At 39.2% G+C, this 18,293-nt stretch overlaps 2 protein-coding genes across 4 annotated transcripts; both read left to right on the top strand.

Annotated features, from left to right (window-relative positions):
* Positions 1 to 266: 266 nt before the first annotated feature.
* vps54 (VPS54 subunit of GARP complex) lies at positions 267 to 16,911 on the top strand. 3 transcript variants are annotated; one of them, XM_055204204.2, is made up of 24 exons: positions 267 to 424; positions 3,189 to 3,374; positions 3,515 to 3,756; positions 3,866 to 3,947; positions 4,584 to 4,618; positions 6,392 to 6,523; positions 6,700 to 7,085; positions 7,194 to 7,320; positions 7,677 to 7,706; positions 8,004 to 8,111; positions 8,301 to 8,353; positions 8,437 to 8,533; positions 8,898 to 9,274; positions 10,348 to 10,474; positions 10,683 to 10,864; positions 10,957 to 11,069; positions 11,181 to 11,244; positions 11,320 to 11,425; positions 13,516 to 13,603; positions 13,679 to 13,800; positions 14,246 to 14,326; positions 14,845 to 14,952; positions 15,033 to 15,127; positions 15,279 to 16,911. In XM_055204204.2, exons 2-24 carry the CDS (start codon positions 3,218 to 3,220, stop codon positions 15,382 to 15,384), a joined length of 3,018 nt encoding a protein of 1,005 aa, XP_055060179.2. In that variant the 5' UTR covers positions 267 to 424; positions 3,189 to 3,217; the 3' UTR covers positions 15,385 to 16,911. The 3 variants fall into 3 exon arrangements, with proteins under 3 accessions (XP_055060179.2, XP_055060177.2, XP_055060178.2); XM_055204202.2 differs by having other exon boundaries at positions 280 to 424; positions 3,193 to 3,374; XM_055204203.2 differs by lacking the exon at positions 7,677 to 7,706 and having other exon boundaries at positions 280 to 424; positions 3,193 to 3,374.
* Positions 16,912 to 17,097: 186 nt separating this feature from the next.
* On the top strand, positions 17,098 to 18,215 carry c3h19orf53 (chromosome 3 C19orf53 homolog). The gene is made up of 4 exons (XM_073860181.1): positions 17,098 to 17,254; positions 17,378 to 17,433; positions 17,642 to 17,936; positions 18,129 to 18,215. Exons 1-3 carry the CDS (start codon positions 17,167 to 17,169, stop codon positions 17,795 to 17,797), a joined length of 300 nt encoding a protein of 99 aa, XP_073716282.1. The 5' UTR covers positions 17,098 to 17,166; the 3' UTR covers positions 17,798 to 17,936; positions 18,129 to 18,215.
* The last annotated feature ends 78 nt before the right edge of the window (positions 18,216 to 18,293 follow it).

Genomic DNA, 18,293 nt, shown 5'->3' on the forward strand with positions numbered 1-18,293 from the left:
ACATTAAATACATAAAGAAAAGGTAAATGACTAAATAATAAACAACAGATTAAGAGAGAGAGAGACAGACAGAGAGAGATAAAAACAGACAGAGAGAAGAGAGAGATCAGTCAGAAAATCTGACAGACTGACAGAAACAAACAAACAGCAGAAACGAATTAATTAATTAATTTTTAAACTAATGAAAATATAAAATACAGAATGGCAACATTAAATAGACAAAGAAAAATAACAAATAAATAATAAACAACAAAAAGAATAGTGTTGATTGACGTGGCGCGTGCAGCGTAAGCCGGAAGTGTGTTGCGCGCGGTGCATTGTGGGTGACTGGCCGGCGGAGCGCAGAGTATCACAGCGCTATCGAGATGTGAGAGAGACGTGATGAGATTATGATCACCAGGAGCCTCTTTATTTCACATAACAGGTACTAAACATCTCAAACACACAGCCTGCGGCGTTCACGAGCGTTTTAATCGCGGTTCAGATAATGTTTATTATCATTAGCTAACATGCTAACGCTCATTACGTGTAAACACAATAACAAACTCAACAAACTCCACAGAACACCGTAAATCACAAGTGTACGCGCTTATTGGGGATTATTTTACGTTGGTGTATTAATTAAAGCTAATGGGATGATACATTAGCGCAAAGGTGGTTTGTTTTGATTTTTATATTTATTTTAACTATTAATTATTGTGTCGAAATGCTTATACATCATGTCTAGCATCTTTAGATCAACATTTATTTGTTTTTTTACCGTTTTACAGTAAATCATTAAGACTGAGTAAAATACAGGTTTAGGCATTTGTTAAGCAAGTTGTTCATTCATAAGAATTTCATTGTACCAAAGTACAGATTGCAATGAAGATCTTTAATCTTTATAGTTTGACAGGTCTCTTCTCTGACTGATATTTTCAAACCACAGGCTTGTGGAGATGAAACCTCTGCACTTTCGTTTCACGTTTTAAAGCCCGTGTCAGCCTTTGACATTCATAAATACAGCCACAGATATCTAGAGTTACATCTAGACATTTAACCCAAAACACAGCTCAGAGCAAATGCGACTGCAGTTTTCTGTTGTGCAGTTCTGTGCAGACAAGCACCTGCAACAAACTGTTGACTGTAAAAATATTTGGATCAGTTCTCACACAGCTGCTGGTTTATTCAGGACACCGTGTATCTTAACCGTGTTCCTCTTTCGATTTTATTATGAGTTTTTATGCCCCTGTTTTTCAAGTGCATAACCACAAATTATGATCAGATATGAAGGGGATTTTTTTAGTTATTTCCGCTAGGTGATTCACGGAAACTAATCTTTTTCATTGTTTTGGTGTCATGGTATAAATCAGAGATGTTATTTTAACATTTTTAGCGTTAAACGTGAAACTAAAAACGTGAAATCAGAGATGTTATTTGAACATTTTTAACGTTAAACGTGAAACTACTTCAATCAATAATGAAGAAAGCATAATGACCAAAAGCACATTAAAATCATTGTGATATTCACTATTAATTTATTTTATTTGTCAGCAAGATGATTAATTTATTGCACAACGTTACATGCTATATTAATATCATATTGGTGTTATTCTTAGTTTTAGTCTTGCTTTCTGTCATACCAAATAAGGAGCCCTTTATACAACAACGTTTTCAACCTAAACTGTTTAAAAAAAAAGTTTTTATTCGGTTCCTGAAACAGCAAAATTTTGATGACGGGTTAAAAGTGTTTTGAAAATTAACTACGTAAACGTAAATCTGTGATAGCAGTGACATCATGCACATTGTGAAAAATGCAATGCATCTCCTAAGCTACACACTACATTTGGGGCTGCTCGATTATGGGCAAAATTATAATAACTTGGTATCATTATGAGTCTGAGTCGTTTATAACGTGGATTAAAAAAAGCAACACTCGTTATACAAAATCATTCAAAACATTGTTTATTATCATGAAAATACCTGAAACATTCATTGAGAAAACGCGCATTTGCATGGTTAATCGTTACATCCCTAACGCGTAGGTCATGCATGCACGTGCAAGAGATGGAGTTAGCGCTGTGCAATTAATCGTTTTGTACCGTATTTTCCGCACTATAAGGCGCACCGGATTATAAGGCGCACCTTCATTTAAGGACCTATTTTAGAACTGTTTTCATATATAGGGCGCACTGGATTATAAGGCGCAAAGAATAGAAGATACTGCAGTCAAACGTTTGACTGGGTTTGCGTTATGCATCTACTAGATGGAGCTGTGCTAAAGGGAATGTCAACAAAACAGTCAGATAAAGTCAAACTTTATTAAGCATTCTGACAACTCCGTTCACTCCCATGGTAACGTTGCTTAAACGTTAATGTGCATATTAACAATATCTCACCTCAAAACGTGGAGGGGAACCTTTCCCTAATTCAGTTAACACGTAGTAAAAGAAACAGTCTGTGAGAAAGCACAGTACCTGTGTTTACTGACTACGGTAGCCGTAATGCTGCAAGCGCTGCATTTTTATATATGAAAAATGCCGCGCTTGATCCATATATAAGGCATACCGGATTATTAGGCGCACTGTCGTTTTTTGAGGAAATTAAAAGGCTTTTAAGTGCGCCTTATAGTGCGATAAATACGGTAATTGTCAGAACTACAAAATTGCACAGCGCTAACTACATTCTCTTGTACGTGCATGCATGATCTACACGTACCAAGTATGCTCCGTTACAAAAGCCAGTTGGTGTGCGTACAGTGCGTGCGTACTTTTTTGATGACGAAATTTGCATCACGCACACTGTATGCGGACCCTCGCATATGCGTAAAAACTGAACTATACTTCTAGCTTTAGGCGTGCACGAATATAACCAAAACTACAATGGCGGCCTACAAGACTGTGTTTGTGCTGCTTAAGATATGATGCTTTTTCCATCTTGATCGTTTGTATTTATCATTCTGTACAAGAATGCACATAGGTAGTGTTTCTTTACAAACTAACATCGCCTTTTGGTGGCCTGGCACGCATAATACAGCATTTTTTGTCGTATTCGCGGATTGGTGTAAATACGGATCCCTTTGGCAGAGTTGTTGTGTCTATACGCAAAAGTTTTTTGTTGTTTACTACATTGTCTTGTAAACGTAGCATAAGACAGCTACTTCCTGTGATATCAGGATTTTGTATTCTTATTCATGGTTTTTCTTTCAGCCAGCCTCGTATGTGAGGAATCTGCAGTGATGTCCTCCAGTCAGGGCTCATCTCCGCTGCCTAAGTCCAGCGGAGGAAGAGGCACAAGCGATGGGCTTTTCCGCAAACCTAGGGAACCCTCCACGGCCTCCAGACACTACCGACCACCACGATCCCTTCCGGATGTCTGTCCTAAGGAGCCCACTGGTTGGATTTCACAAATTCCTTTTTATATCTATTTTTTTTTGCATATGTCTTCCTGTGCCACTTACATGAATACAAGTTTTATTAAATAGTCTGGATGGACTGTGTTACTCGAAATGTAAACTTCTGCTATCTCTATACAGGTGACGGACGTGGCCTCTGTGATGGCCCGTCTGTGGTGGCCGACCAGCATCGCTGGACTGTGTATAACTCTAAAGTGAACCTTCCCGCAGCCCTGAATGACCCCAGACTGGCCAAGAGAGAGTCAGACTTCTTCACTAAGACCTGGGGCCTGGACTTCGCCGAGACTGAAGTCATGCCTTCATTTTACCTGCCCAACATCACCCGAGAACACTTCAGCTCCTACCTTCAGGAGACGGCTCAGGTGACACGGCCATCTGAATTATTCAGACACAAAAAGACAAGAGAGTGAACTCTCTACATAGCCCAGAAACTCACACGTCTCTCACAGTGACTGTTTGTGTTTGTCTCAGAGGGAGAAGATTCACGAGCGCTGTAAGAATATTTGCCCGAACAAAGACGATCTGTCGGTGCCCACCATCACAAACAATCACGGTATGGTTTACAGAACATTCAATGAGAAGTAATGAGATATTGTATAAAAATAACAGATGACAAATCAGACAAAGAGGAAACGGCTGACAAGTATATATAGATGATGACACAAACAGAGAGGTTATGTGCTTTGAAAACGTCCTAAATTTGATCTAATGATCATTTCTCAAAAGCGTGCATGTGTGATTCATAAAACGGATGTATGCATAGAAAATGCATGTACGCTTCACTTTCAGACGTGAAATTTCCACCTTTAAACGAATTAATTTCACTGACATATTAAACATTGACAGGTGCTCTTTTATAAGTTTTTGAGCAGCAAAAAAGACTTATATTTAAAAAAAAAAAACAAGCAATCGGGCAAGCAAAAGTACGAACGTCTGCTCAGCACTAAGCACTTTTCCACATCAAAGACAGTTTTTATAAATATGAAATTTGCCGTGGATTTTTGTGTACGCACAATTTACAATCAAATCTGTGTAAATGCACGCTTTATAAATGAGGACCCAGTACAGATGCTGTTTTGTGATTATTTTATCGTAATTAATGTGATAATAAATATTTTAGTTGAAAACAGAGAAAGTGATGGACATTAATGAAATAATATTTATGTGTGTTCGTGGCTTATTTATCTAGATAAAGCCAGAGCTGAACTGGAGCAGGTGCCTAAGGTGAGAACTGAAGCTACTGAACATTTTAAACTAATCAAAATCAAAATTTTACTACTCAAGGCTTGGGTATACTTCACTTTTTAAGCATATGCAAGGTTTCAGTACATGTGGCGCTTATTTCATTATTGGAGTAGTATGCGCTAGTCGGAGCTGATGATGTAGTGGGCAGCGCTCTGACGTGTGGTGCTTTCGCACTTTCTGCAACCCGATTCCTGGCTCGTGGTCATTTGCCGATCCCATACCCCTTTCTCCTCCCTGTATCTTTCTGCCCTCTCCTTAATCACTGTCAAATAAAGACAAAAATATCCAAAAGATATCACTTTTAAAAAGAATAGTACACGCTACACACTGCAAAAAATTATTTTCAAGAAAAAAAATTCTTAGTATTTTTGTCTTGTTTTCAGTAAAAATATCTAAACATTCTTAAATCAAGAAAATAAGTTTAGTTTTTAGACCAAAAATATCAAATTTAAGTGATTTTGTGCATAAAACAAGCAAAAAAAAATCTGCCAATGGGGTAAGCAAATTTTTCTTGAATTTAGTATTTAAGAAAAATGTTCGAGATTTTTTGCTTACCCCTTTGGCATATGACTTAGTATATTGGTGCGGTTTTCAGTAGAAAATCTAAAAATTCTTAAACAAAGATTTATACAAATTAAAGGTGCTCTAAGGGAATTCACGTGTTTCAGACCAGTGGTTTTTAAACTGGGGGCCGCGAGATGGTGCCAGGGGGCCCCAGTTTTATGACATTTTATGAAATACATTAATTTATCATCAATTCTGTGTAGTTAAACCTAAAAAAATAAGGCTACTAACCAAAAGCACTACTTTTTTGTATAATTTAATTAAAATGTTAAGTTTTAGAACAGTTTTTTGTCACAAATTAGAGTTAGCTACGCTCCGTTTGTTTAAAAACATTTCAAACATCAACAAAAAGTGACGTCACACAGATTCGCTTAAAGCACCTTTAAGTGAAGAAGTGTTTAAGAAAAAAGAAACTTATTTCAAGATTTTTTTCTTACCCCATTGGCAGATCATTTAGCTTGTTTTAAGCACAAATTCACTTAAATATGTATATTTTTTTCTAAAAACTAGACTTATTTTCTTAGGTCAATTTGCTCATCAAAAAACACATCTCAATATAAGAATTTTTAGATGTTTCTACTGAAAACAAAACAAAAATACTAAGTAAGATTTTTTTTTTTGCAGTGTAAAGCCTGAAGTGTAGTCCCATTTTACGCGTACGTTAGGGTCCGGGTGCAGTGCGCATGACGCATATTTCGTCATCAGAATAATATTCGGACACTGTACGAAAAACTGCCGAATTTTTGTAACTGCACATTTATGAGTGTCGGTGTATGCAGACAAGTCAAAGGCTGTGTGTTTAACTTTACGTGTACGCTTACGTAAAAAAAAAACGGACTATACTTCAGGCTTTACTGTACCTGGACTTGTGCATCACCGATTTTTGTAACTGCACGTACTTTGTACGCGCAGGTCACGCATCCACAGACAGGAGTATGTAGTATGTAGACCAGTAGCGATGTTACAATTTGTCGCAATGCCCATGTGTTAACGCCTCTGTTTGAGTACTTTGCAAGGCTGTGCATTAGACTGTGTGAAAAAATGAAGTATACTTGGGCCTTTAGAATGAATGAACAGTTTTGTATAATAAGATTATTTAATTCCCCAATAAAAGTAAGCAGTCTTGGAATAGTGGAATAAAGAGTGGCAATCACACCTCTTCATTTTACACTTCTCTCTTTTTCTTAGATATTTATGAGGCCTGAGTTTGTCCTGAATGATCCTGCCACATTTAACGCCGTGCTGCCGTGGTCTCACTTCAGCATCGCCGGCAGCAAGAACAACCGAGATGTGGCGTCATCACGGTTACTACAGGAAAAGGTGCTGTCTGTTGTCATCTGGTGTGGGGTTATTATATCAAAGTTTTACCAATTTGAAACTAATATCCCATTGAATATACTTTATTTATGAAGTTAAATAGAAAATCGAGTATTTCCCAAAGTACAAAAACATATGAACTTAACTTGATATGTTCTTTATATTTGTCCTCTGCGAAGTTGAGTCACTACCTGGACGTGGTGGAGGTGAGCATCGCCCGACAGATCTCTCTTCGCTCCGAAGCATTCTTCCATGCCATGTCGTCTCAGCACGAGCTCCAGGACCGCCTCAGAGAGACGGCCAATGCGGTCGCAAAGCTACGGGCGCGCACCACCGCAATCGACCGGGTGATGTGTCGAGGACCGTTGCGCGTCCTGCGGGACGCCCTGACCCGTGACAACTGTGTAAAACTACACAATAAACTTAAGCTGATGGCCGCTGTGCACCAGACGCAGCCCACCGTGCAGTTACTCCTCTCCACCTCAGAGTTTGTGGGGGCGCTAGAGCTCATCGCCACCACCAAAGAAGTACTGCAGCAGGAACTGCAGGGGATTCACAGCTTCAGGTGACGCTGACACATATGTAACAGGACACGGATAAATAAGACATTAGGGTTTTAAGTTCACTTATAGACTTGACTAATATGTATTTTCTCTTATTCATCTTTTTGCAGACATTTGGGTTCTCAGCTGTGTGAGATGGAGCGGTTGATCGATAAGATGATGGTTGCTGATTTCTCCACGTATGCTCAAAGCGATCTCAACCGACCCTGTGAAGAGGACGCTCAGGTTCTGGAAAAGGTCAGTTTGCTTTTTTAATTAAAATATTAAAGGTATCATTGATAATGGACATCCGGGCATGTTATTCCACTATCTTGGACTATCTGTGTATTTTTCATTTTTGTTCATGTTAAAGTAATGCAGTAGTACATTTACGTTTATGCATTACGGTGGTTTACAAATATTTCCGCTTTTTATATCCATGTGTGTATTTCCTGGGTTGCAACCCTTTGCAACATTAATGCAATGCTCTATCACTGAGCAATACGGGACCACAACCACAAGCAAACCACAGCAGGTGTTTCCAGGTTGTAATCTAGTAAATCAGATCACTTTTACCTAGAATGAGTTTTACAGTGTGGGATTTTCTCATGTAGGTCACAAAGCCATCTGCAGCGTCAGGAAAGGTTGGTTTACCCCGAGAGTGAGACGTTTTTTTTCACTGCCCTAATTCCCACGCTGATGAATCAACCAAATGTTTACCCGCTCCAAACCGCAGAATATATTTCCTCAACAAGAAATTATCAGTTCATCCACTATCAAATCTATTATTGATCGAATCAATGTAGACAGCATGAATCGATAGCTGATTGTATTCATTTTTGTGTGCCGTCGTATCTGCTGTATGGTGACCCCTCAATTGGGTCGTTTCTGCAGTTGAGGGGTCAGTGGTTATAGCGAAGGTGTGTTTGTGTGTGTAAAAGGATCGTCTACAGTCTCTGGTCTTTGGGTTGCTGAGACAAAGGAAGCTGGATTTCCTGGACATTTACAGTGAAGAGATGAACCATGCAGCGAAGAACCTTGTACGGCAGGTACAGTACACGGGAAGGAGGGGCAGGAAATAAGGCGGGGACTGGACAGGAAATGGCTCACAGGGGTGTGAAATAGGGTGCAGGAAATGAGCCGGGGACAGATGCATGAACAGGAACTCGAGTCGAGACAGATCTTTTCAGTTCTTGTTGTTGTGTTATGATTTGATTTTGTTTTGTCTCTGTTGCCAGAGTGTTTTGAAGTCTGTGTCCCAGATCAATGAGACCGATGCAAACACAATCAAGTGAGTATAGTAATACTCTGAGATTGTTAGTGAACTGTGTATCACAACAATATCACAACTGACTCTGTGTGTGTTTGTGTCAGATTGCATGAGCAGATGCGTCTGATGACGTTCCAACGATGGTTTGATCTGCTGCTGGATATATTCGAAAATTTTGTCTTGTTTCTCAAAAGGATCAAGGTAACAAAACTCAACAAAAAGACACACAACTCAACTTTTCTCTTCTTGTGCAACAGTTGTGGTTGACAATAACCTTTATAGATCTAAAATCTAGTGAGCTTACTAACTATGATTTATTTACAACATGATTTGAAAGCCATTCCAAACAATAAAATGCATTGCATTTGGCCAAATTTTATAGTAGCATCACGCATTGATGTATGCAAATGAGGTCAATTGTATGCAAATTTTATTCTGTAAAAATTATATTGAATAATCCACATATCACATTATCTGTCTGTGTAGAACGTCCTAAATCAAACAGGTTTACTTAGGAGGCAGCTGTAAACTTTAGGCAGTAAAGCAACTTGTGTGTTTGTTGTAGGTCACGCTCAGCGTTATCCGAAATGTCGTGTTGGAAGTTCTCGACAGCAGCCAGAGGAGTCGACTAGCTGAAGCTACCCTGGCGATAAATCATTCTGACAGCAGGGCTAATGAGGATGAAGAGGAGGAGGAGTCAGGTAGTGTCCGTTCAGGAGAGGCGGAGCTTGCCTATCTAACCCACGAGGGGCTTTTCATAAGCGATGCACTAAATGAAGCTGAACAACGGGCCGGCGCATCCACGCAAACTCAGTCCAGAGCGCAGGTGCGCTTAGAGGCCTGTGGGAGCGACTCGGCCTCCGCAACCACCGAATCTTCCTCCAGCAGGGAACACAACTCCAACACTACCTCCTCCCTGCCCATAGGGGGCGCCGGTGCAATTAGTGAGTTAAACAGTACATAAAAATTACGCTTGATGGATTTTGCGCAATCCTGTATGTGTATAAATTAGAGATGCACCGATATATCGGCCAATAATTGATATGAGACGATAAAAGCACTATTGGCTATCGGCTGATAGTTTAAACAGCCGATAGTCGTGGTCGATATATCCTGACAATGAAAAGAGAACAGGAAAATGCGATGAATTGTATAGAAAATGTAACATCACTAGATTAATGCTCAATATTATTGGTCATCATATGAATGAATAACATTCAGAATTTAATTTAATGCAAGTTAATATATCATCCACCAAACTGAATTTGCAGATAGCAGTGTGGAAAAAAATCGGCTATTGGTTAGGGCTGGGCAAAAAAAATATTTTTTGATTAATCGTTTTTTTACGTGGTCGATTCAAAATCGATTCTCAGGCCATGAATCGATTCCCCCCCCCCCATATTCATTCCGCAAACATTGAACGTAAGATTAACGTTTATCTAATTACTAGACTTCTCCACTAGATGTCACCCTTTTTTTGCCTTGCGCGATGTTACCGAGGAGTGAGAGGCGAGCCTGTCATTCATTCATTCAGTCTATATTATAATAATATCATATAATATTCTATGTATTCTATATTCATTGAGTTATATTGAGTATGAAAACCGCCCCGAGAATCGAAATCCGAATCGATTTGATAGCTTGTGAATCGAAATCGAATCGATCTGGAACATCTGAATCGATACCCAGTAATATCAGCGCATCTCTAGTATAAATACCAACGCTATCTTACGAGAATTCGTACATATTTCATGAGTTGGCTAATCCGTATTAATTCATATGACCACATTCGTAAGTTTTTGTATGATTTGCCTTGACCCCTGTGGCGTTGGGGTTAGGTGCGTGTTTAGGGGTTTGGTTTTGTTATGAGAGTTGTAAGTTTTTGCACGATTTACTTTGTATGAATTTATACAAATTCGTAAAATATACGAATTCTCATGAGGTCAGGCTGATAAATTCATACCTTCATATATCATTTAGCTGCAGTACATTAACACTTTATCTTTTTCTAACAGTAGTGAGGACGTTATGCCATCTGATCTTGAGTTGGGTCAAGTGGCCAATAACATCCAGGAGCTGCTTTACAAGGCATCTGACGTCAGTCATGACCGCTGCGCCAAAGTACTCATGACCCGAGCTAAGGTACACAAACTGGTGCATACTTTTGTGCTTTAGTTAAAGACACACCTTTAGTTTTGGACACACCTGTCATTTTTCAGTTAAGGGGAACCAGTTCCATCAGTTTATCAAATGCTGTCAAAGTTAGTTTTCTCATCTCATTTAAGTTACACAATGTTTTCACAGTGAATTAAAACAACAATATACAACATGTCAATCAATCTCTCTGCAGGACGGCTCTCTGGAGCGCTTGAGTTCCTCTGAGTTTGTGTGTTTAAGTCAGGCCGTGGAGTCGTTCGTCAAAGACACAGAGGAGCTGTGCGGTAGACGCAGTGTCAGCCTGAGGGGGGCGCTGCAGAGTCAGGCACACCGATTCGTACAGCGCTTTCACGAGGAACGCAAGAATAAACTCAGGTATACGGTGATGCATGATGACACTCGTTTACTGACAAATAAAGCGATTCTGACTCATTGGTGTGTGTGTGTGTGCGTGTGCGTGTGTTTAGTCTGCTGCTGGATAATGAGAGGTGGAAACAGGCGGATGTTCCCGCTGAGTTTCAGGATTTGGTCGACTCCATCGCTGATGGACGCATCAGTCTGCCTGAACGCAAACTCACAGGTACTGTGAATCTGAAACCCAGTGACAAGATGTTTTATTTGGAATACATCAGATATCACTACAGATTATTGAGGTTCATGCTGTTTAATGAAAACGTTTGTGGTTTTTTAGGCTCTGAGGACCGGAAACCCAGTGAGTTTCTGTGTGTTGATGGGCAGAAATACGCTGTGGTCGGGTAGGTACTTAATTTCACCAGCACCTCCCACCAAATCTTGTTCCTGTGTGACCTTTTCCCTCTGCTCTCTGATAGGACGGTGCTGCTGTTGATCCGGATGTTTCTGGAATACTGTCAATGTGTAAACGACATTCCCTCCATCACTACTGACATCTTAACACGACTCGCTGACCTGCTTAAGGTGTGTGTATGTTTAAGTGTTAGGTGACTGAAATTCAGAAATAACTTTTAGTCATTGCTTTATTTCTTGCTATTGACACTGCTAGGAATTAGGGAGGATTCATATTAGGTTCGATTGCCTGGTCCGAATCCGAGTTCAATTGTTTCCCCCTCCCTCTTCGCATGCTGGTCTCTCTTCAGATATCCGCAAGCGCTTGTCATCAATGTAAATGAGCAAAAAAACACCCATATGTGTCATAAATAGCTGTTCACTTCTGTGATTTAGTTCAATTGTGTTCATATCAGCAGCGCTGTTCCCAACATCCAAAAAGAACCAAGCTCAGACGTGAAATGACCCAGGTGCGCACCAAAAGTGCTAATGTAAACCAAACCTTACTCTCCAAGCAAACCAACGTTTTTTATAACTAACATTGTGCATTATTAACTATTATACCACGGGTCTGTTGAATGCTGCATTCTGATTGGCTGAGAAATGTTCTATGGGTGTTGATTATTTTTCTGTAAACCGCACACCTATCTTTTCAAATGTCTTAAAAATAGGCACCAGAGCAATGTTTGTGGTAACCGTGGTATAAGCGGAATAATTGACTCCGGTCCTTTGAATTATTTGAAAATAATGCACACCTGCGGTGTAACGGCACTCCGCTTCGCGTCGTGCCGCATTACCACCTTGGTGTGCATTATTTTCTTATAATTCAATGGCCTGTCGTCAATTATTCCTTACATAATAAATCAGTCCCTCCAGAAAAACGCGATTGTGCGATCGCGCGATATATTGCATAATCAGCCAAAGTCCGCATATTTATGCGGGGCTGCATTTTTTCCAAATATGACGCACTTTCGCCGCATTAATTACATATTTCCGCACACAAAATATGTGTGGCTTGCATGATTTCATAATCTCCGCATTTTCGTAGCAAAAAGTCACATATATATTAGCAGAAAGTTGAAAAATGTTGCATTTACTTCCCAAAAGCGCAGTCGTGTCCTCTATTGCCATGGGAACGTTATGAAGTGACGTGATTATGTGACATGAACATCATTGCAGTATTTGCAAGTTCCGCAATATTTGCAAATTCCCGCAATTCCATCGCATAAATTGCATAAATATCCTGCATATTCCATCGCATTTTTTAAGAAAACATGCCGCAAAATCAAGGATTTTTGCCCGCAACAATCACAAAAAAACTCCGCGTTTTTCTGGAAGGACTGATAAATTAACCAATTCATTGATATTAAAAGTAAGCTTTGTATGAATTACAACCTACATGGGTTTTTATAATAAACAATGGCAATATTAAAGGAACAGTATGTAAGAAATTTATATCAATAAATCATAAAATGGCCCTGATATGTCACTAGACATTAAGAAATCATTTTCATTTCAAATACTTATATCACTGACAACAGTGGTCTGGCCAGGATATTGTCATTTAAAAAATGGAGTTGCAGCCCTCAACTGATGTTTATGTTGTCATTTTGTGTATTGGCCACCAGTTGTGTGATTGCAGTACCAGTTTTAGCCACAAGTTTTGTGATTGCAATACCAGTTTTGGCCACAATCCTACATACTGTTCCTTTAAGAGAGCAATATAACAGAGTGACTGACGTGATTCCAAAATAAAATAAATTGATTACTTTAAAAGAGAGACAAACAAAAAATTAGTGAAACTGAATAAACATTTATTATAAATATTATAAATACACATATTAAGGTACAAATAAAAAACAAAGCTTTTCACAGCGTGACATCACAATGAAAACTAAAATTATGATTCATCATTTTACCCCCAGTCAGACATTGACTTTACATCTAAGAGTCATTTCATTATGATAAACAATTTTAAGGAACCAAATGATTTATTGGCTGATGAAGAAGAATAAACTACTGATGCTCATAATAAAAAATTGTCCCTCACCAATATATCATCTACCATTATTGTCTACTACGAGTTGGTTTTTGGTTATATTAAACTGTTACCTGTTTGGTGTACCTGTATGCCATATTAAGTAACCTAAAGTGTAAATAATTGGTAAATGAAACTGTGACATCACTTGAATGGCATCATGTGGTTTGTTTCATGGTCACAGCACTTCAACTCTCGGAGCTGCCAGCTGGTGTTGGGGGCGGGCGCTCTACAGGTTGTGGGGCTGAAAACCATCACCACCAGAAACCTAGGTAAGAAACCACACATGCACAAAGAGGGTTGTAAGTCTTCCTGAATACATTCATGACACTGTTGTATCTCCACAGCTTTGGCCTCTCGCTGTTTGCAGCTGGTGGTTTACTACATCCCTGTGATCAGAGCACACTTTGAGACCAGACTGCAGCCCAAACAGTACAGCATACTACGTCACTTTGACCACATCACTAAGGTAACCGCACCCTTTTTAACACCACACACCGATGCCACATGTCTGTGCTACTAACATAGCCTTTAAACATCAAAACATTCAACTGGTGCCAGTTTATTTGGTAATTATAGCAGGGTGAGAGAGAGAAAGACAGGATGTTGAAGGAGAAAGTGTAATAAATTGGGACACAGCCCAGACTATTATTTTACTTACTGCTTCACACCTCTGACTGCATTTTTACATAAACAAACATGAACATAATACATTGAATTAGGTGTCCACAGGTCACCATAAGCTTTAATGCAGTGGTCTGAAGATTAAAAAAATTGGTTCATAAAACAATTTTATTGTAGACTGACAGATAATAGGAATAGAAAGATTAAATGTCAAGTTATCTGGTGGATACACACACCATTATAACTATACTGAAACAGGAACAATAACACATGATTTCCTCTCTGTGCAGGACTACAATGATCACATCTCAGAGATCTCTGCTAAACTTGTAGCCATCATGGAGAGCATGTTCGAAAAAGCTCTTTCTAAGGTAAGTTTGGAGGTCTACGCTTTGTGAGTCGAGTGTCACGAATAATCGCAAATCTATAAAAAGTAACTTTCATGTTTACTAGTTAAAATACACTATATGGATAAATGTATTGGGACACCCCTTCAAACAGGTTTGACTATTACAAATCCTAAATGCTACAGCGTATAATGATATTCTAGAGAATTGTGTGCTGCTAATTTTATAGCAACAGTTTAAGCAAGTCCAACTTATAAATGCCTCTATACAAAAAAAAAGAAAGGGCCCAGAACTGAACCCTGCTTAACACCTTTGGTATTACATGCAGGCTTTCAGATACACACTCGTAACTCAAACCAATCAATGACTTGTACACAGGGATAAAGTTATTGCAGATCAGAAGAAGACTCTTTTAAAAAATTTGTTAAAAAATTTTATGGTATTTTTAGATATAGCATTAGTATTTGTTTTGATGTGCGCTCGAGGTTGTGACTCTCTTGATGACTTTCTTGAGTTTTATAACCAAACATTTTTCTCTGCAGTATGAAGTGAAGGCTCCCATGCCGTCTGCATGTTTGCGTAATGTGTGTAAACAGATTGCAAAAATGCACGAAGCCATTTTTGAGCTCTTACCTGAGGAGCAGTCACAGGTGAGATGCTGAATGTCTGAATCCCCCTTTTGAGTGAATCACAGACTACAAACTCATACTTTGTGTGTGTCTGTGTGTAGATGTTGTTCCTCAGGATAAACGCCAGCTTTAAGCTGCAGCTGAAGAGACAGTTAGGTCGTTTGGGGGTCATAAATGACGGAGGACCCCAATACGGGTGAGTTTTGGTCTCTCTTTTATACACGCTCATTCACAGGTAGCTGCTTTTTAAGGCTGAACACACAACATGGATATATTGTGTAAAATGCAATGCATTATGGGAATCTTTAAGTCTCTCTCATGCTTTAACAACACTTTGCTCTCTGCAGGTTGGTCATGGTGGACGTGGCGTTTTACTCCGAGAACGTGCAAGCTTTGCGCTCCCTGGAACACCTGGACTTAAACATGCCTGAGATCTGGGAGCAGAAGAGGTGATGATGGAGCGCTTCGCCTAGGCCAGTCAGGCCTCTCTGCCACGTCCACCATCACAGTGACCTGCTCCGCCCTCGTGTTTGAGCAGGAAGTGAGGTCAGCAGGTTACAGGAAGAGGAAGTGGTCAGACTCAGGACTCAAGGTCTTGTTGATTATACCTCTGTGACACTGGAGTGGCATCTCGCACCTCTTTCCACAGTGAGAACGAGCACTTTTTCTGGACCTGGGGGTCACCAAGATGCCTCTCTTTCTCCTAACAGGACGTGTCCGGGAGGTACTAACATTTTTACTGTGGAGACCAAATCAGGACACGCTTGTGGGGTTGACCAATCTCGTCGCAGCTGGGAATTGTGGAAAATCTGTTTGTTGTTTATCTTAAAGCGGAGATGTGTACGCAGTGCCTCTTTAAGTACCGTTACTACAGTGCAACTTTCCATTCATGTGCAATTCTGTCTGTTATTTAATCGCTGTCAAATGAAACACTTAATTGTTATTTATTTAAATTGGTCGATTGATTTGATTTGGGTTTTTTCTGAGTAAAGCTTTCAGGTGATCAGCGTCAACTCTAGTACAAAAAGTGGGTTTTAAAATGTTTTTTGTTTTGCACTAGTGTAATAATGATTTTACTGCCTTCATGTTGATTTTTTTTCATGTTCATGAATGCCGAATTGATGAAGTATGAAATCTCTGGGCGTTAAAGGTCATGGATGCTAATCCAAGTTTTTTGTCTTTAAATGAATATGGATATTTAAATATATGGACTGCGTAAATGAGGATCTTCTGTAAGGCATCTAAACCTGTAAATGTGAAGATTCTCCCAACAATCTCAGTTTAAACGTTCATAAGCTTTAGGTAAGTAAGGGGAAAATATTATTCAAGATAAAGGTCTTAATAGTTATTGGCTATGTTTAAAACACAGTAATTTACTGTCAATATGAATCGAATCTGAATGATTCTTTATAACCACTACACCTGCTCTACGATTCGTTTTTGGACACATTACCCTGTTTACTCTAGAGTAAGAGGAGATCTATTGAGACATGCAAAGATGTAGCTAAGTTTTAGAGTTCTCATGATTGTAAGCTCGTTTCTCAAACCACAGTATTACCATAACCCTGTTTCTTCTACAGTGGGATCCATTTACTAGCTTGGTTATTTGAATAAATCAAGGTGTTGAAGGAGACTGTGAATATGAGGATTCATAGAGGTGTACTGTATCAAACCCCTTTCTGTTTTGCTGTGAGCTTTGGTCATTGACCTTGGATTTCTGTATCCATGTATGTCAAACACTCGTGCTGTCCCGTTGAAAAGTGCCTACCTTTTATTTGATATCAAAGACTACTTCTGATTTAAATGGTACATTTGATGGCTATAATGCCGTGTGTGTGCGCGTGTGTGCGTATTTTGGGGGCTCTCGTTGCCCCTCATCTGAACAAATTAAGAAGTAAACTGATGGGAAATATTGTGGCATGCTTGACCCTTTTAAACGGTGGCACTTTTTAATATTAATAAAGCCACAGGAAAAATAAATAGTTGTTCAGTTTATTTCTTTTCACTTTTTACTTTGTCTATTTTATTACTGCATACTGTGTGCTGGTTTTAAAATATACTGTCTAGAAATATTACTTTTAAATATTATATCTTTTTATATATATTTTATTCAGATTATCCTCTACATTTTCTCCGGTATAATGTAGGACTTTAATTTTATATTTCGCACTAGGGAACCGTAAAGGCTTTTATTCTGTTTCTTCTCTTACTTCCGTCCGCGATCAGATCGCAGAAATGGCTCAAGGTAAACAGAAATTTAAGGCGCAGCGTCCCGGAGGAGCAAAAAAGCAACAAAACAAACCGAAAGGACCCAAGAAAGGAGGTAAAACGTTTGTGTTTTCGAGTACACGATTATTATGAGATTAAAAATAGCGACATTGACACGGGCATGCACGTGCACGACACTTCCGCTTTAAACACTTTTCGTTTACTCTGGTTATATCAGGGAGGATAATCGCTCCCAAAAAAGCTCAAGTGGTCCAACAACAGAAGCTCAAGAAGGTACGATACACACACTGTTATTTAATAATGGTAAAAAAACTTGTGTGTATATATATATATATAGAGAGAGAGAGAGATACACATACATATATTGCATAATACAGTTTCCTCCCAGACTTTATACGTTTTTATGCTGTCTTCTCAGCTTAATTGCATGTTATATGAATTATATTAATAATAATGGTGTATGTGTTGGTTTTCTCTGCAGGGTTTGGAGGTGGCCATTAGAAATAAGATTGAACATGAAGTCACACAGAGGGCCAGCTCATCTCTTCATAAGAAACTGAGTGTGCTGAAAACTCCAGGAGGAAGGGGTGGACCAGGCGGACCCCCAAAATCTGCTTCGGGATCCTCCAAAACCTGACAATATACATGACTGACCATCTTAAAAGTCGTGTGTAATGTACTGTATGGCCACCAGGGGGCCGCATCACATAAAGACTGATGGGTTCAACTTTGTTGATTCAACAGAAATATTGTATGGATTTATTCCTTATAGCTTAGTCCGGGTGTAGGCAAGTTCGGTCCTACAGAGCCGCAGTCCTGCAGAGTTTAGTTCCAACCCTAATCAAACACACCTGAACAAGCTAATCAATGTCTTTAGGATTTAGACATCAGGTTAGATTATCAGTGCTTAGGCTAAAATATGCAGGACTGCGGCTCTCTAGGACCGAACTTGCCTACCCCTGGCTTAGTCTGTCATAGCAGACTCACACATTCATCATGATCTTATAAACTCTATATCTTATATTTATAGAATAAAACCACAACTGATGATCTTTTATCATATAAGTTTTCACCCTTTTAAACGTCAGCGTGAAGTCGTTCACATTTTTTGTGGTACAGACCTGAATCACAAG

Source organism: Misgurnus anguillicaudatus, chromosome 3, assembly GCF_027580225.2.
Source record: "Misgurnus anguillicaudatus chromosome 3, ASM2758022v2, whole genome shotgun sequence".
Lineage (NCBI taxonomy): Eukaryota > Metazoa > Chordata > Actinopteri > Cypriniformes > Cobitidae > Misgurnus > Misgurnus anguillicaudatus.